Source organism: Anguilla rostrata, chromosome 10, assembly GCF_018555375.3.
Source record: "Anguilla rostrata isolate EN2019 chromosome 10, ASM1855537v3, whole genome shotgun sequence".
Classification (NCBI taxonomy): Eukaryota; Metazoa; Chordata; class Actinopteri; order Anguilliformes; family Anguillidae; genus Anguilla; species Anguilla rostrata.
The window spans coordinates 15,187,838-15,207,424 of record NC_057942.1 but is presented as its reverse complement, the minus strand read 5'-3'; the positions used below and the strand labels follow the sequence as shown (position 1 = coordinate 15,207,424).

The following is a 19,587-nucleotide window of genomic DNA, read 5'->3' as shown; positions in this document are numbered from 1 at the left end:
CCCTCCCTCTCCACCCCTCTTTCTCTGTTATCTGCTGGGATTAACTACCCACTCGTGCTGGTACAGGGTTCGTTGTGGTGAAGCCATGAATCAACACTGCTGTTGCTGTTGCACCCCCAGCATGACCTACTGGGTCTGACCTGGGGGGTCTTATCAGCAAATCCGTATGTACAGGTGTGAAGAGGAAAACGACGTATATCCTAAGTGCAAACAAACACACGCACATGCGCGCACACACACACACACACACACAATCAGAGTCTTTCTGTACCAGTGGCAGTCACAGGTCTCCTATGCGCCTTCACTCCAAGAATTTGTGGCTGAGGGGCCTCATATGCAGCAAACTGGCAGCAAGAGGCAGCCTTTGCGCTGCCAAAATGGCCTCTTCTAAAGGTTTCAACATCACAGCACTAAGCTCCATTGTCTGTACTCTCACTGTTCAAGCTATTTATCCATTTTGGCAGATGCTCCTTTCCAGTGGCTTACAAGACTAATATAGCTAGAAGATGCTAGCATCATACTTACAGGAATTATACTGAATAGATATTGGGGTGGAAGAAATGAGTGTCAAAATAAAAGCATAACAATAACAATATAGTGCTGTGGAGTAGCATAATTATATTGTGCTAGAATGAATGTAGAGCCTGAAAATGGTACTAAAAAAGTGACATAACTTCCTTCCAACTGTTTTTTTTATGTGAATCCCGTGTTTTGTCATGTGTTGCCTCATAAAGCAACAATTTAAATCCCATTCTGAAAGAAATTTATGCAAATTGCTGTCTAATTCATCCATAAAGAAGAGCAAATATTGTCATATGCAGACTTCCATTTGGCTCTTGTATGACCGGATTTCCCAGACCTGTTGAAAAATCATACTATCCCATCATGGAAACAGAGCTGGGAAGATAGCAGACAGAGTTTTTTTTATATAATGTTTTGGTTTATGAACCATTCAGTGCAAATCTGAGTCTCTAATAGTGAAAGCTGATAGATTCTTTATGTGAAATAGTTGTGGGAGAGCAGCGGGGTTTGGCTTGCCTAACTGAGGTTTGAGGGGAAGTGGATGAACAGGGTGGCTCTCTGAATACTGTGCATTCCACTTCTGAGACACGGTTCTTCAGAAACAGTAAGATCAAGCAGTGTGAGCTATGCACTGCTTGGGAGCCTGTTCCACTGGCCATCAGATCCTGTTCCACTGGCCATCCGTGGCCCATTGCTCTATCCTGGGAGCCTGTTCCACTGGCCATCACACAGACTCTGTGGCCCATTGCTCCATCCTGGGAGCCTGTTCCACTGGCCATCACACAGACTCTGTGGCCCATTGCTCCATCCTGGGAGCCTGTTCCACTGGCCATCACACAGACTCTGTGGCCCATTGCTCTATCCTGGGAGCCTGTTCCACTGGCCATCACACAGACTCTGTGGCCCATTGTTCCATTCTAAGATCCTGTTCCACTGGCCATCACACAGACTCTGTGGCCCATTGCTCCATCCTGGGAGCCTGTTCCACTGGCCATCACACAGACTCTGTGGCCCATTGCTCCATCCTGGGAGCCTGTTCCACTGGCCATCACACAGACTCTGCGGCACATTGTTCCACAACGTGCTTCTACATTTATCCCATTTGCAGGGCGAAAAAAGCAACACTTAAATAAAAGTTAAGAATTGGCAAATGGGCGCCGTCCACTCTGATGTGCTGTCAGTCAGACTTACCCCTTCCCCACTGCCAGCTCTCCCCATTTATTTCCCTTCGTCGTGGGCGTCGGACCACAGCTCGCACCGCGCGGTACCCTCTCTTCCGCCGCGCTCCGTGCTACGCTCCCTGCTTATGGCTGTCGTCGATTCGGTTTTGCCTCCCGCCCTTGTTATGATCATTGTTTTTAAATGAGAGGCGATCATCGTTAGTGGATCTGCCTCCGGTCGGGGGCGCGGGCGAGGTCTATCGGGCGTCGGGGGCCCGGCCCCACTAATCAGGTAATGCGAGGGAGACGGAGCGGCGGGGCTCTGCCGCTCGGCGAGCCCTCACTGCTCACACCGCGGCCTTGTCTTAAAAGGGCATTCTTTCACAGCCGAACTTGGAAAGGTATTAAAGTGGGATTAGGTTCCTCCACAATCCAGCGCTTGTGTCATTCAGGGGGCCGTCGCCACCCACCCCCCCCCCCCCCTCCCCGCGCCCCCTCCTCGCCGCGGCCCCCCGCCCCCCTCTCTCCCTCCCTCCCTCCCTCCCTCCGCCTCACCGTTTGATTGTGGCTACCAGCGGGAGTTTGAGTGACTGCGCCTTTCAAAAGAGAAGGGGTAGGGTTAAATCCCTCCCGGCCCAGAGCCTCCCGCTAATTCCCCTTGTTCCTCTGAGAAGGATTTTCTTGCGCTGCCAGGGCGTGAAAGGCTTTCTCTGGCCCGCCCGAAGGCCGGCCGCCGCTTTCCTGGGGAGGCCCGGTTGCTATAGCAGGGGCGTCACGCATGGATATTCCATCTGAGCCCCGCCGGGAGCGCGGGGCAGGGGGCCGACCACGAGTAAAAAGTCCGGATTAGACCCCGGGACAAAAGCCGGACAGGAAGATTCCAGAAGGAACAAATAGGAATTACAGCACCAAAAATAATGCAAGGTGACAGAGAAGGGAAACAGAAAAATAATGGCTTACAAGATTAGCATCGGGCAGGAAAAAGAAGAAAGAAAAGAGAATTTGGGGGAAAAACCGGGGGTGGAGGATGGAAGAGGAGAGAGAGTAGGGGGCGGAAAAAAAAAGGAAGAATGTTTTCATCAGGATGAGAAGGTTTAAGTTAGCGGACTTATATAGGTGAATGAAGAAGCTGAGGGAAAAGCTCAACGCTGGACTAAAGAGCCATTTCCTCTTCCTTTCTGCTCCATTATCCCCGGCTTTTCAGGCCGGCGTGGCCGTCATTAAATAAACATTTGATTTGGACTCGCGAGGCCGGCGCTGACAGATTTATCACCGCGCTGTCCTCCGGGCCCATTATTCCCAGCATGCCCCGGTCTAATCCCGCGCACACGTGTGACGAATACCCCGGCGGTAATCGGAAGAGGCGGTAACCGTTTGGGTTCTGGTTCGGCACACTGGGGTGACCGGCGCATTTTAAGCGACCGGTGAGACTTCAAATCCAGTGTTTAGATTCGGGCCAGAGACTCTGAACAACCTTTTTGAGTCTTTGGTATTCCCGTGTGTGTGTGCGTGTGTGTGTGTAAGTGTGTTGTTACATGAGTTACTTTTCACTTGCCTTTGTGGACAGACTGTCTGTTAAACAGTCTGTCCACAAAGTCTACTATGATAAACTGGTTGTTCCTGTAAATGTATGGGCTAGCTTTGCCAATAAGAGTAAATAACCCCTCAAAGTATCACAGAGTGAAATCAGACAGCCACACTGTGCCCACTCCCTCTTCTCTCTCTCTTTCGCTCTCTCCTCTTCCTGTTCTCAGTGCACCCTGGGTAGCTGAAAAGCACCTTGGAGGTACGGAGCTGAGGAATTGGCTGACAGTGATATTGCGGATGCCTGGAGGCCATAAAAAATAAATATATAAATAAATGAAATTCAAAGAGCCATTATCAGGAAAAGGAGCTGTGGCGCTGTGTTCTGAGGGACCCATTGACTGCATCCCGAACGCGCGCCCCGATGGGCTTCCGGGCCACTGAGGTGTCCCACACTCTTCATCTCGCGTTATTGTCTGTAATTTGTGAATTATGAAAACATCATAAACTACCCCCCGTCGGCGTATCCGTTCCCAGGCCATAAACGTTCGCGGCGTAAATGGCCTAAAAGGCCTCAGCTGTTAAAATTAGCGCATTACGGAGCCCGTTAGCGCGCGCCGTTTCCCTCGTTTATCACCGATGATGTAACGCCCCAGTCATCATCGGGGGTATTGCGGGTTTTGATGCGGTGCGGCGTTCGAAAGACCGGATCCGTGGTTCCAAGGGCTGGTTCTCGGGCTGCCGTAGACGTTGGCGGGAGAGGAGGAGGGGGAGGGGGAGGGAGAGGGAGGGAGGGAGGGGGGAGGAACGCGCGTGAGCGGCGGCTTAATTGATAGGTGTTTTCAGGAGCCTCTTTCCAGGGAGTCAGGCTTGTTTGCAAAACATGCCATGGGCTCTTAAGGATTATCCCTTAGGTGTTTCCATAGTAAAATAATAATCTCCTTACACTATTATAATAAATCAAAAGATTATGGGCTCTCATAAAGCCTGACTTAGACAAAAATGTGCGCCCCCTTTGTTATTCCCTCTGCTTAATTGTGCAAAATGTGAGATTTTAAAAGTTGGGGACATTTCTCTCTCTCGCCCATTCTCCCCCCCTCCCTTTCTCTCTCTGTTTCTCTTTCTCCCGCTCTCTCTCTCTCCCTCCCTCCAAAAAATTTAGGTTGTTGTATAGTCACCCAGAACAATTTTTGGATTGGGATGTAGAAGTAGGTTTTCCCCTAAATTGCATGGTGCTGCAGTATTGGTTGCATGGTGAAACCTGAAACCCTTTAGGCCTTCACCAACCTATCATTTTTCTGTCATCCTGTGAAGACGAACAGGTAAAGAACAATAAATTATAGAGCCGGAACCCATCATGTCAATCTTTACCTCAATTATGAAGGTAAAATTAGAGTTTATAATCTATAATTACTGCTCATACTCATCCTGATCTACAGATCAAGGAAGACAGTAGAGACAGTGAGAGTGAAGATAGGTGACTTCTTCTTAAATTTTCAATGTTTTATTTTTATCATTGATTCTAGTCCCCGTTGGCATTTGTTGAACTGCAGCTGAGGAGAAGGTCATTTTCAGCAGGCAATACACAGGACTTTTTGCCTCCTAAAGGGCTACAAAGCTTGTAGGCTCATTGTTCGGTCACCCTTGGAGAAAAGAGAAAGGAGGCAGAGTCCACTCCCAAGAGCTCATTAACCCTTTAAGGTGTAGGATCACAAATATGTGATTAGAATGCTCTTAACTGAACCTTTGAATGCTGATGTAACGATCACTACTGGTAACTGAAAGCAGTGGAGTTCTAGAACACTGATTTAGAATTTGGAAACAGAATTCCATAAAAACCTACTCTTCAAAGGGTTAATCCAGGTAAAACCTGGAACTCTCTCCTCCTCCATGAGCATGTGCCTTCAGCCCTGAGAGACCCTCATTGGTGAAGATAACCATAAGCGGTCAAATGCTGGTGACCGCTGCAATCCTCAATAACTTAAACAGCGAAAACCGTTACCAGAAACAAGCGGTCTTGTCGCAGAAACAAGGTTTTTTTTTCTTCTTTTTAAAGGCAATGAAAATATTTGGTAAAGCGACCTTAATTTGAATAGGAGCCTGTCAGCGCACGGCAGTCGTGTTGAAACAAATGATAGATCTGATTTCTCACATGGTCGCTCGTATGAAAGCGACCGAGAGAGAAAAAAAAAAAGAACGCATGAGAAAGGGCTGGCTATCCAGTTTCATCTATGAATGCGGCCGTTGTGCGGGTACAGAATTGCGCCCGCCGCTTTGCCTTATCGGTTCTGCCGATCGGCGGCCGCAATAATATTACCATGACAAAACTGTCCTTCCCCTCCTCCCCGGCCCGCGCTCGTGCCATTCATCACTGTCGGCCCGTCTCCGCCCAGACGCTCGCGGACCGCCGCCGATCGCTGATCTGCGCTCGCCGCTCCTACAATGAAATAGATGCTCGCCTCAGATAGACGGGCAGCTGCTCGCGCGCACGGGCGGGTCTAATAAACCCGGGCGTGTGCCCGGCCCGGATCGCCGTCGCTTCCTGTCAACGGCGCAGCGGACGGCGCCTTTCCCAGAAACCTCCTCGCCAATAAAACGATCAGTGTGTTCGGCGACCCGCCGCTGATGGACGCGAGGAAAGACGAGCTGTCGCCCGTGCGCTTATAGCAAAGTCTGCGCTGTTATGCACATGTCCGTTTGAGAGCGGTGGGCGAGGGGGTCTTGGCTGGGTCAAAGCAAGCTCGTCCAGATGCTAACCTGACAAAATCAGAGACCTGTGTTGAGGACAGGGTAGATTCATGAGGACAGGAAGACTCCAACAGTAACTGCTTGCGCCTTGAGCAGTGAGTAAATATTGGCCACTGTGGGATGTCTCGCAGATTTAAAATGATCAAGTCTTCTTTCTAGGACCAGAAAGAGATCCCAGCCAGTTCCAAAATTTCAGGGGAGCGGTCAGAAACCTGCGTCCTGTCTAGCAGTTCCACACTCGGGAAAAAAAGGCAATGCCAAACTTACCGGCTGCAGATGCAGGCGGAACTGCTGTTTCTCTTCTGGTGGCTTGCTTCAGAATGAAATGAGTGGGTCTGCACTGATTTAGCAACTGCTGCTTTTCTCTGTACACGTGACATAAGACATAAAAATCTGCATTGTTTTGTCACATTTTTCCCCGGGTCTATATCATCTTTTTTGGGAAACAACATTTTGCTTTAACCCCGCATTAGCGAGGCGTTCGTGCATTAGCAAAGCAACTGGGCTTGTAACCGGGAGGTCTTGGGGTCCGTTCCTGGAGTTATTTGCAAGTATCTTTTTTTCTCCCTGTGCGAGTACTTGTCCTTATTTTCCTCAGTAAAATAGGCAGCAGTAAGAGAAGATAACTTGTCCAAATAAGAGATGTATCCATTGCCCTGCATGGGTAAGGGTGCATGTTCAGGAAAAAAAATTGCATTGCCATTAAAAGATGAATAATCCTTGCAAGGGTCAGTGCACATGGTGTTACTGTTGTGTAATTTGCAAGGGGAAACTGTTCAGTAAAATGGCAGATTTATGTTTTCTTTACTATGACTGATTTGTCCTTGATGTGGTTCATTTTTTCTTCATCGCCAACACAGGAATGTATACCCACCTCCAGGAGTCCCCCCCCCCCTTTCAAAAAAAGAAAACTGTAACAAAGTAACTTAGAAAATGAGCAAGCAAACCTTTAACAATCGAAAAGAGATTTTAAAAAAGAAAACTGGGAGACTGGGTGCTTCAGGGTGTTTTTGTTTTTCTTTTATTGCAATGCAAATTGACCATCTCAGATCACTTAACACCATCTTAAAAAGCTGTTTGGGGCTAAAAGGCTCATGTCTTCCCAACCACTGGGTGCCCGCAATTGAGCTTTACTGGAGCGTTGCTGGGTTATCCCGGGCACTTTTACAGATGAGCTGCTGTCAAAGGGAGAGGCTCAGTGGCTACCCACAGGATCAGCCCTCCAGCCCTCTCTCTCCAAACACACTTTGATGGACAGGTCTGATGGGTTGGGCCCAAACGCCCCACAGCCCAGGGCCTCCCTAACGTTCAGACCTACAAAGCTTTACCGAGACACTGCCGACCTAAGCGTCCTGTCATTTTGGTTTGAAGGTTGCGTTGCGGTCCCGGTTTGGGGTTGAGCCAATCCAGCTTGGCCTGGAACGCACAAGGGCAAGGGAAGCATTCTTACAATGGAGCACCATCAAAGTGCTTTATGTGTCTGGTAGCTTGTTTAAGTCAACAAATTATCTTGAAAGTGAATTTGAGTCAACAGAGCGTTTGTGGCCCCGTTTCACCCTTCCCTCCTCGCTCTCTCTCCCGTCTCCGCCAGGCTCTTCGCCACCAAGTGCAGCGGCTGCATGGAGAAGATAGCGCCCACGGAGTTCGTGATGCGCGCGCTGGAGTGCGTGTACCACCTCAACTGCTTCTGCTGCTGCGTGTGCGACCGGCAGCTGAGGAAGGGCGACGAGTTCGTGCTCAAGGAGGGCCAGCTGCTCTGCAAGAGCGACTACGAGAAGGAGAAGGACCTGCTCAGCTCCGTCAGCCCCGACGACTCCGAATCGGGTGAGTCCACAACCTCCAGCTACGTCTGCCGCTCCTGCCCCCGCCAGGACACCCAGTGCTGCTCCTATGGAGGTCTGGAAGAATCTGTTGCATACAAAAGACTAAAGTTGCTAGTAGAAATGGTGGTACCGGTATATTATTTGATGATGATGTTAATTACATAGTGAACTACAAATAATCAGCACTAAATTCCAAGTGCTGTAAGCCCCATTAGTGTTATATTACTGCTAGTAACTGCACTTATTCTTTACCACTGAAGATTAGCCACCCATGGCCACTTTCAGTAATGAAAACTGGGCATCCCTGAATCAGGCCAGAATGGTCCTCAAAAACAGAGGGTTTCATACACCAGGGGTTCTCATCCCTGGACCTGGAGGGCCACAAGGTCTGCTGGGGTTCATTTACACCTTAAAATCAGCCGCCAGTTCCATCACAATAAACCAGGTGTGATAAGTTAACTGTATAATCAACTGCTTTTAGTGATCAGTTGCACCATGTTGCAATGAAAACCAACAGAACCTGCAGTCTTTCAAGGCTGGGATTAGAACCCTTGCCATACGCAACATTTGGAGTTCCAAGATCGAAAGTGTAACTTCGGTTACATATTATGTGTTTCTCAGATAATTGTCACCAAACAGTCATTAAGCAAACAGATTAGCAAACCATTTATTTGGAATACAGTGCAGAGATTTTATGTCTCGTCACATTTTTTGATTTGCGTGAACCTTTCGGGATGTAAAATGTTACTCGAAGACACAAGGGAAAAAGTGGACTGGTGGTAATCCACTGGAAGAGGGAGAGCAGAGCTGTGAGGCACAGGAAGTGGGGAACCGGCGCGGGGCCGCCAAGCCGCGTCAGCCGCGAGGTCGGGAGTGGGCGGATTCCTGCGCTGGAACAGATTAAAGGGGGGCGGTTTGGAGGACGAGCGAAGGGAAGGGAGCTGGGCCCGACGCACACGCAGCGCGAGCGAGAGGCAGCGCTCTCTTATCTCTCTCCCTCCCCGCTCCTCGCTCCTTCGTAACGAGGCATCTCGCCAGGCCTTCATGTATGACGCCATCTGGTTTCCATTTAAACCAAAGACAAATGTCAGGAAATTTGTCAAACGCATCTGTATGCGCCTGTGTCAAGTTGAACATTTGTTATACTTCTGCGTTCACTCTGTCTTGGTGGAATAGAGGGATTTTTCTTTTTCACTTTTCCAAAATGTAAAAAAAAAGGAGTTGCGTTTTATGCGGAGAGAGAGAGAATCCTAACCCTGGCACCGTGACAGTCGAGCGGCCCTCTTGTGTGTCGGAGCAACCGGAACCCGCCCCGCTGTCTCTCGAAGTGTCGAAGAACGGATGAAGAGTCCTCAAAAAAAAACGTTGTCAAAAAAAAACATACCGGTCCAGTCATTTGCGCCTCTCCAAACGTTCATCGAAGCCCCAAACAATTTGTAGATCTAATTGATAAAGGAGCTCTCTGATGGCTGCCGGAGAGCTTCTCGCTCCTGACGACCTTCCGATCCGCCTGTAATTATCGCCCCGGGGACGAATTACTCGGCCCGCGCTTTTGTCGTCGAACTCCGCCGAAGTCGCAGGAGTTTGTTTTTTTTTTGTTATTTTTTTTGCGCGCGCGCGTTTGTGTTCTTTTTTCTTTTTTAATTACGATGATTATTTCATTACGCCGGAGCGTTATCATTTCTTAGCAGATTAAATTTCTGTCCGCCGGACAATAAACGCCGTACCCCACAGGGTCGTAATAATTACGGGAGCTGCAAGCTGTTTAGTTGAAGTGGCGCATTAGGAGGGCCAGCGGAGGGAAATTAGCGGCGGCGGAAGAAGCGTTTGAGCGGCCCGCGGTTCCGCGGGAGCCGCTGGCGCGTCGCGCAGTCGGCCCCCGTAAAGATAACGGTCACTGATCGTTTAGAAAACAGAAATAAAGAATATAGTATCTTGTTACCCTTTAAAAGGTTCTAAACGCTGTTTAGCTAGCTGTGGTCGCGGCTGACGAATAGTCCGTTTCTCTGGACTCGCTGCATTACCCTACATTCCTTTAGCCGGCTGAGTTCTCTGTTGTCTCCGTGTCTCTTTGTGTTCCTACTCGGATGTCCTGTGTACATTTCCCATATGCAGCCTTCCTGCCTTTTCAAGAATTTATACATCACGGTGGATCCGTGACGTGTGCGATTCTTATCAAAGATTTATCGAGTGCAAAGCGGTTTGCAATAAATTATTAATGACTTGATGTCCAGACCGATGACAAATGTACATATTTTGTCATCTCTTGCAAGTAAGAACTATGGTCCTCTAATTGTGCTAGTGTCCTATTCTTTTTAGCAATAAATTGATAACAAAGTATTAAAACCACATGCTTTGACCACTTACATAATGAATGTGCTGGTATGTTGCCTGTATCCCAAGAACTTGAAAAGAACAAAAACAGAAATTTATCATTTGACCGGCAGAATGCAGTTGTGATTTCAAAAACATGTCAATTCTCGCATGAAAGAAATTCGGATAATGCGATATTTTAAAAAACATCTGTTTCCGCAGAGAAGAGCGACGATGAAGATTTGGACATCAAGCCGGAGAAGGGGTCGGGGGGTCAGGGGAAAGGCGAGGACGGGAAGGACCCGCGGAGGCCGAAGAGGCCGCGCACCATCCTCACCACCCAGCAGAGGAGGGCCTTCAAGGCCTCCTTCGAGGTGTCCTCCAAGCCCTGCCGAAAGGTGAGAACAGAGACCGCTAATCCGCTAAATGCGCTCTCACCCCGCCTGGTTCCTCTGAGGAGCTCTGGCTGCTGGCGAAGTTGCTAAGAAGATCTCTTAAAATGGCTGGGACAGGTTTTTTTCAAAGAGAGGGATGACTACAGGGACAACTGTGACAATACGTGACTACTTCAGACAAGGAGGCAGACCTCATAAGAAAATAAGAGGCACGCTACCCAACCATTTTGCTCCTGATTGTATCTGATACACTGCGAACTGAGTGTACCTGTTTTTATGTTCTGTAACATTAACTTTTCTGACCTGGGTTGCTATGAAGCGTAGAACATATTGTCCTCTGACTGTAGATAGCTAATCTACATCTCATTGGCCAGCATGTTTGGCTGTCTCCATTAGCCGTTACAGGTGTAAATTTAGTCTCTTCCCCCACAGTCTCTTTCTGGGCAAGCTCAATCCATCGCAGGCTGCCAGATCAAGAATTCTTATACCAGAAGGGACTGAACACAGGCCTTATTTTTAGACTCCATCCAAAACACATGGGCTTTTGAATGAAAAGAAAATTAGGGACGGTGGGAAGCGGGGGAGGGCTAGAGTAACAGGGAGACATCAATCCAAAAGGCTATAGAAGTAATGTCTAATGGCTTGCATGTGGAGAATGACAGGATGAAATTCTTACAGCAAGAAGGGGCGATTGTACATAGAGCTAAATGCTAATTATGTACTCAGGCAGTAGCTTTAACATTTTCTCAGTAGAATTTTTCGTTCCCAAGAATTTCTGTTGTGAAATAAATATTCTGACTACGTGGCACTGAAAAACAGGGGACCGTATCGCAGGTCCTGTCTTGCTTCCTTGTAAAACCCCTCCCGTTTAAAAAAAAAAAAAAGTCCCCATCACGTCAAAGCGGCGCGTTGAAGCTGCTGGCATGACATCGGTCGGCGTTAGCCGCGGTGGCGGACGGTCCCTCCCGTTCAAAAACGCAGTGGAGGACAGGGCAGGCAGTCTCCCCACGTTCAACCCCCCTGCACCCCCCCAACACCCCCCCCAGCACTGAGACGGAGGTCCGAGTCACGGCGAGGGCCAGGCAGATTTAGGGTTTACCGAAGACCGGAATAAAGAGGGGAGTCCGCGCTCTTGAAGGCGGTCCAAATAGAAAGGCTGTGAGTAATCCGATCTGGAGCGATATATCCGCCCCCGTGGGGGCGCGGCTGAAAGGCTTTCTGGGTCGTCTCCTTCGCAGGTGAGAGAAACCCTGGCAGCCGAGACGGGCCTGAGCGTCCGCGTGGTCCAGGTGTGGTTCCAGAACCAGAGAGCCAAGGTAAGAGGGCAGCGGGGCTCCCGTCCAAACCCGCCGGACCACGTTCGGTGATCTGCGCGGTTCTGCGGTAAAAAGGGCAATGGGGGATTAATGCGCTGGGCCAAATGCAGTGCAGTACATCATTTTCTTTTTGCTTAAAAGGAGAGGCAGACAGAGTTGAAAAGTGTTGGCAAATCTAAGCAGTTGTCTCTCTTTCAACTTAACCTCTCACTGCAGTCCCCAGGACTCCCTTTTAAAAGTTAAAGTTCACCGCATACATATCCATGTCAGACTTAAGTTAATATCTGCCCTACCTCCTGTATCCGATTGTATCTTCAAAAGGGTTCGAATAATGAATTGCAGTCAGATATCTGTGTGGGTCTAGTTCACTGGGAGGTGAGAATTAAGGAGAAGCTTGTTCTTTTTTTTTTTTTTTTCATCAGAGTATTTGTAAAAAAAAAAAAAAAAAAGAGAGAAATCCAATATTTTTTTTTTTCCCAGATGAAGAAGTTGGCACGTAGACAACAGCAGCAACAGGAGCAGCAGAACTCCCAAAGGCTTGGGCAAGGTGAGCATAAACCTCAAAGACAGGCAGGGACAGGTGGGCTGGTGTGACTGCTTCGATCACGGTCGCCGCCCAGACAGCGCTTGTCTGCGCATTTGCTGCTTGACTGATGTATGCCGCACCAGTGAATTTCTGGTTTTGGGATCTAGCCTTGGTGGCTTCTTTACAAACATTCATACGGTACTGAATGCATCGTACTATAGCACGGCATGGTGCCATTGTGCTGTCACAATACTTCTTGTCATCGTGACATCATAGCAGGGAATGTCATTATTTCATTTTTGAAGTGTCATAAGAAATCGCATACATTGGGGTCTTCTGTTTCAATAGCACATATGGTTTACTCATATGGTTTGCTGGAGAGACACTATGAAGACCTCTTCACACTGAGTTTATAGAGTTAAATTGCTCACTCCTCTACTGTTGACTGTGACTTTGTGGGACTCTTCAAAAACACGGGTGACAGTGGCCTCCCTTCTTGTGTGACCTCCCTGGCGTCCTCCAGTTTCCTCTCCTCTTCGAGAGGCGAGGAGCTGGTGAGCACGGCCCCAGTCAGGCGTGGCGCAACGTCGGAAAAACCGTGGGCGAATTTACGATGCGGACGAGCTGGAAGTCCAGGGCGCCCCTCCCCTTCGCCCACCACATCCCTGCCAGACCGGCTTTGCCCTTTAAGGGCGGCACTGCATTTCACGCTGCCAGCCACCCAGCTGGACCATCAAACTCTAACTCCACCCTTCTAGCCACGCGTTCCCAAAAACCAGATGCTGCCCTCGACACTCTCAGAACACAGTGTCGGGGGGGGCGGGGGTTTGCTTGTCCTAGATAATGCCGCACACTGTCTTTCTGTGCTGGTCATTCTGCAAACCGTAACGGTTTGACCTCACCCGCCACGTCCGGAGGGAGTGGGAGCAGAAAGGCGTGGCTTATTATATTAATATGGAAAATTAGTATGCCCCCCTTCTGTAAAAAGCTTTTGGTATTACCTCCATGTTGCTGGGTAACATCAGGAGAACTTCAGGCTTTTAAAACTTGAACACTTTTTCACTTTTTCTAAAACCACTATAATTCACTCATTAATAGCATGGGGTAATCATGCTAATTATGGCTCCATTCGTGCACATTTTTATTTTACTCTCAGAATGCTATAGTAATCCAGTTGCAGTGTGTCTTGCTCACCTCCAGTTGACGCACAATACCGTGCCATTGGGACTGATAATGACCTCACATTCGGAGGGACTGCGCCTCTGTCCTTCTGTCAAGGAAGCAAAAAACGGCTCTTAGCATGCGAGCTCTAGCTGTCCCTTCTCTGTGAAACGGGAACCCCTTTTGGGGTTTCGGGGGAGAGAATGTCGTGCCGGGAGACAGACTTACGTAATAAAAAAGGAACATGGCCCAGATGAGCCACCGTCCTGGGCCGCTGGGGCAGGAACAGCACGTTATGTTTTTCTAATTTGTTTTTAATTTCGCGACGCAGATGTTTATTTTATGGACCCGCGTCGCCGGTTTGTTTGACGGCGGACGTGTTCCGCCGGGGTCGTTGAGCCGCGGTTTGCCCGGCGGCCTGCCGTTTCGCGGCACCGCCTCTCGTTGCGTGTCTGGCTATCGGCCTGGAACGGGACGATTACAGGAAATGAGGTAAAGTTTAGATAAGCCTGCGTCGTGATTGCAAGAGAGGACCTGCTGTTCCTGTTCCGTTCATTAGAGGAGTCAGGCGTGATGTGCCTTTAGCTGAAGCCTCTCGATCTTAAGATGTTTCAGTAGAATTTTATAAAGGAAAAGAGTTACTGCAGTGTTAGCGTGCACTGCAGTACAGTATAATGTACAAAAAACTGGGATGTCTGCTGTTAACATTCAGTGCAACACAGCGTAAGAAATTTGCTGATGTCAGCATGACTTAAATACAGGAACATTCTTTCATTTGAACATGATTCCTATAAGGAATATATATTATGAAATGGGATGTAGAAGTTGCCATGTTTATTTTGCCACCCTCTTTACCAGTGTGGGCGAACTCTGAGCACGTAAAGCCCTCCATCATGATCCAGGCAGATGTAATGGAAACTTCACCAGAAGCTGTTTGAAATTAATTGCAGCTATATCTTTCCAAAGGTGGGCGGTACTCTAAAGAAAATCACAGCACTGTGGCCCGCAGCCTCAAACCCACAGAGCCTCTCTTTCCTGAGCCGCTCACCCGATTGGCCAAGCACCAAGGATTACTGTGACATCATCCCATCCCTCTGCGATGTCACTCACAATGCGCTGTCTTTCCAGAGGTGATGTCCAATCGGATGGAGGGGATGATGAACTCTTACACGCCGCTGGCCCCGCCTCAGCAGCAGCTGGTCGCCATGGACCAGAACGGCTACAGCACGGACCCCTTCCAGCAGGGCCTCACCCCCCCACAGATGCCCGGGGACCACATGAATCCATATGGTGAGCATTCACCCCCCCGTCCCCCCACCCACAATTCAATGTGGGACATGTGTTTGGGCTGCATCCCCCCCAGCAAAGATGTGCCTCCTCAGAGCCCCACCCCTTCCCACCGCATACGCTGACTCAAACACACTTGTGGAACCGCTGGTTTATTTTGAAGTTTGCTTCTAAATCAGTCCAGTATGTTCTGCGTGTCTTCCCCCCGTGCCTTGCTCTTGACTCGCTCCATGGTTTCCGCCTGCGTTGGGGAGTTTGTTGGCATACGCCGTTATACTTTGTGACAGTTATGTTCCTCCGTGAGGCGAGCTGGGATGCTTCTGAGGGGTTGTGGCCGGGCTTAATAAACAATGGTAAACCATGGAAAGTGAAATAAAACTCCATGGGAAAAATGCGCAAATGCATCTTCATTCAAGGTCTGAGACATGAATCCAATTAGAAAGCTAATTCAGCTACCTCAGCATAACAATCAATATTAGACAATGCAATTCATATATTTTGTATACTGAGTGTAAGCAAAAAAGCATTTGTACTTGGGAAAATAAATCTATCTCTCTCGGCCTGTCTATGCCTTTTTCCATATATACAGAGCTACACATACATACTGCATACATGCATGCAAGTGTGCGTACAGACTGTGCCTTGCTCCTTTGCTTTACATAACATCTATATTTAAAGTGCAGATTAAATTTATTTAAATGTACCAAATCAAAATCTGAAGCAAAATCTGTCTGCATGTTGCAAGACTCCGTGTCTACAAAGTTATGAGGACAACCGTCTGACCTGCCGTTTTGAGACAGAGTAACAATCAAACATTCACTCCTCCTTCTGAAACACATCGCATACTGTCACTTTGAAATGAAAATGTGTAATAATGAAACTGGTACGGGCTCTCTCTCTGTGTGTTGGGTATGTTTTGGAAATTACGTCTGTTCAGATGTTTGGTGCTGAAGTACTGTCTTTTTATTGTTTGGTTATGTCCATGTGTTTCTTTCTGGCAATGGCACTCATATTGTCCTGCATTTACACATTCTTTTTGATGGGCAGGCTTGATTTCTTTTGAGATGTAAATCTTGAAGCTGCCATCTTGAATACGCACTTTGCTGCCGATCCTAGACGCGGTGTCATTTAGCAGCATCTTTATTCCACAGCCTTTAATGTTCGTTATTTTACACTCATCCCCCTAAATGACTGTAATTTGCATTGTGTGAAATAATAGAGATTGAAAAGATGGCTCACAAAAAAATAGGGTAGCAAGGATCGTGGAGGTAAGCACTGGCTTATTTAAGAAACCTCCATAATTAGTTTTTCTACCTCACCCTTCATTTCGAGATCAAGCGTTTTCAAAGCAGACGTATAAAGAACAAACATACGTATATATCCCGGTTATTTAGCTGTCGTCCCTGAGCGGTGAATAATTTAGCAGCACAGGTCTTCTCGTTTGTGCCCAGACAGGCAATTTGTGAGTGTAATCCCGATATAAATGCTTTGCCCAAGGTAGACCCAAAGGTGCTTCTGAACAACGGCAATGCTCCACCATCTCAAAAACAGGCCCGTACTTGAGATACCAGAGAGGGCTACAGTTTCGGTCTCCGATATTTACCGACGTCTCTTGTCATTCCTAAAAGCCATTTTTATTTGGCCTGTGTGCACGCGTGTCTTTTTTTTAAAAACCTCCCATTACCTCCCGTAAGTCCAAATCCTTGTTCTTATCACACTTCTGCTCTGATTTTATGGCTTGAAAAGTGTAACCAATAACATTGCCAGCTCATTAAAAATGTATGTCCCCATCAAACTGCCAGTTTCCTGATGTAACGGTGCCATTTAGATCCTAAGAGTCCAATAAAGCTACCAGCACCCCCAAGAAAAATCACACAGTTTAAGTTTTTAAAGAGGGAAACATTTGCAATTAGCCCTCTTCACGGGAGCCTATAAGAGACACCCCCGTTTATCGAGTCCCACTGGAACCCGACTCTCCCACAGCCCATAATTCACCGAGCTTCCTGTGACATGTTTGTTGAAGAATTTCTTTAAGACTGCAGTGATATGTAATTAGAATCTTCAGACCGCAAATTTGACATTTAGGAAGATCCCAAATGATTGCAAAATTGCATGACATACTGGTAAACAAAGCGCGATTTTACTGATGAGGACAGCCGTGGCCCGGGCCAGCAACCATTGCGGCAGTTTTTAATCAGCGTATGGCTGGCTTTTACTCTTTTTTTTTTTGTTCCTTTTATGTTTTTTGTTCATGTGTAAATGGTTTTTTGGACTTGGAAACTCCTCTCACGCCAGGCCTCTTGTTTCACCTCCGCAGGAAACGACTCCATTTTCCACGACATCGACAGCGACACGTCCCTAACCAGCCTCAGCGACTGTTTCATGGCGTCGTCCGAAGTCAGCTCCCTGCAGGCGCGCGTGGGAAACCCCATTGACCGACTGTACTCCATGCAAAGCTCTTACTTTGCATCCTGAAAACAAACATGGACATGAGAGAAGAGAGAGCGAGAGAGAGATATAAACCCATACACACCTATATATACTGTTCTTTTCCATTTCTGTTTTCCTCAAGGGAGAGAGAGAAAAGGAAAGCAAGGAACACACCACGATAAGCAGAATCTAAGCAATGAGCTCTTCCTGGGCCAAAGTGCTGAGGAAGAACAACGAACTTGAAGAAAAAAACAACTGTTTCCCCCACCCCCTCCTCTGTAGTGAAGAAGCAGAGGACTCCTTGGACTCCTGCAGATTTCAGAGTTTTTATAGATATATCTGTAGAGTGTTTGTATATGGCCTTCTCAGATGTACACCTCCTTCCTCTTCTTGTCGTCATACAGACACACAAAGAGTATATATGTATTATCCAAGCCACTGATTTTAAAACCTCAGTCAACCAAATACCGCCGAAGTTCTCACAGTGCATGCATCCATCATTATCTTGTGAACATTGAACCGAGAAAATAAAAATGAATAGCAATTTTCTTTAAAAAAAAAAAAAAAAAAAGACAAAAAAAAACTTGTGAGTTGAGATGTAAAAAAATGATGTGGTATTTGGACTTCCATGTTTGCTCTTTACACTGCGTTCAGCATAAGCATTTTAGATCACTTTGATAGATTTTAGCCCTTATTAGATGGTATGGTATTGCATACAGAAAGAGAGTGAGCACGGGAGAACGAAGAGAGAAAGTATGAAATATAACTATGGAGGACAAGCGTAGTGTCAGTTGAGTGTACATAAGTGGAAACGCTTCCGAGGCAAATCAGTTGTGCATGTTGAAATGGAAAAGCGTTCTATTTATTTAACTGTTCCATGCTCCAGATGGTACTTAAAGAAACTGAAAAGCTTTATTTAAAAGGACAGAATCACAATGTAAAGTAGTTCAGTAGCATATTATCATAATTCACTTGTAAGTCGTTTTATTATGAAATTTAAAATAGTTGTTTTTTTTCGTTTTTGTTATTTTTTCGTTTCGTTTTGATTTGTTCTGTCATCTAGGCTGTAAATCAGCAAAATTGTGCTATTTATTTGTTACAAGCTCATTGAGACCTTGTTAAGAGTGCATTTTTAATGCGAAGATTTGCTATATTACCAAAGTTTGTTGGTACTACAAATAAACTCTGAAAAAAAAAATTCTCTCCCGCTGATATGTCTTAGCTCTCCAGCACAAGCAACACAACGATTATACAGTAATTATAATGCCCACTTTTGTATTTGGATTTTAAGCGGGGTTTGTAAGGGGAAAACATGATCCTCTGGTTTGTAGTGTGGATTAAGTTTAAACTACATAAGGTGACATGATCATCTTGTTTGTAGTGTGGATTAAGATTAAACTACATGAAATGACATGATCATCTGGTTTGTAGTGTGGATTAAGATTTAACTACATAAAGTGACATGATCATCTGGTTTGTAGTGTGGATTAAGATTAAACCACATAAAGTGATCATAGAAAAATTATATATGTCACTTCTTTAACCTCTGCTGTGTCTGACAGACTGAAATTCTTTTCCGTTTGCTCGATTCTGCGCCGTACTCAGAGATGACACTGCTGATGGTGGCTACAAGCAATTTCTGCACGTCAAGCTTATTGCATTTCGCTACTTCGGAGTCATTTCATGACCCTTGGCACCAGCTGTTCCAAAGATAAAGAGGCACCTGAATTAGCTCTGCTAAAAAAAAAAAAAAAGAAAATATGTAATTTTGAGGTAATTCTTCGCTTCATATTTAACGAGCGTGGAGGGACGGAGGCCTAATCATGGGATAATGGTCCTCCTTCAGTGCGTGCCCTGACACTGACACGAGGGAGGGAGAGAGAGATGAGAGGGGTAAAGAAAAAAAAAAAAGACCTTAAATGTCCGGTAATCAACGTGGCATGAGGGAGTCGGAGAGGTCGCGGGGTCACCGCGGCTGTTTATTAGACTCACTTTGTAATGATCCTCTCTCTGGCAGGGGGATGCACCTTGTGCAGCGCTCAAATTTCACGAGCTGTCACCGGGGCTATTGCCATATCCAAGTAGTGTGCGGTACAGCGAAGGGCCATGGTTTTTGTTTGCAAAGGCCTTCTTTATCTGTCCACTTGAACGGGTTGATATTTTCCCAAAATTCCCCAACAACCCACCGCACCCTGATCAGCAAAACTGATGGTATTTTGTTAAATGAAAGTTGGCTTATCCCACACCTCCCCTTTCCTCAGCCCAACACACACACACACACACACACACACACACACTAGCTTAATACCCTAAACTAGGACAAGAGTGTCAAACTAGGATTTTTATGCTCTTTTCCCACTTCAGCTGAGCTTCAAACTCAAG

At 47.1% G+C, this 19,587-nt stretch overlaps 1 protein-coding gene across 3 annotated transcripts in view; it reads left to right on the top strand.

The window, feature by feature from the left end:
* lmx1bb (LIM homeobox transcription factor 1, beta b) overlaps nt 1-18,563 on the top strand; it is an 81,237-nt gene extending 62,674 nt beyond the window's left edge. For 2 of the 3 annotated variants that reach the window (XM_064354390.1, XM_064354389.1), the window contains 6 exons: nt 7,546-7,778; nt 10,313-10,488; nt 11,724-11,801; nt 12,282-12,348; nt 14,617-14,778; nt 17,093-18,561. In XM_064354390.1, coding sequence (XP_064210460.1) covers nt 7,546-7,778; nt 10,313-10,488; nt 11,724-11,801; nt 12,282-12,348; nt 14,617-14,778; nt 17,093-17,250 — 874 coding nt within the window. In that variant the 3' untranslated portion in view covers nt 17,251-18,561. Of the gene's footprint in view, nt 1-7,545; nt 7,779-10,312; nt 10,489-11,723; nt 11,802-12,281; nt 12,349-14,616; nt 14,779-17,092 lie in introns of all 3 variants that reach the window. The other variant, XM_064354388.1, reaches the window with a different exon arrangement.
* Nucleotides 18,564-19,587: the final 1,024 nt, after the last annotated feature.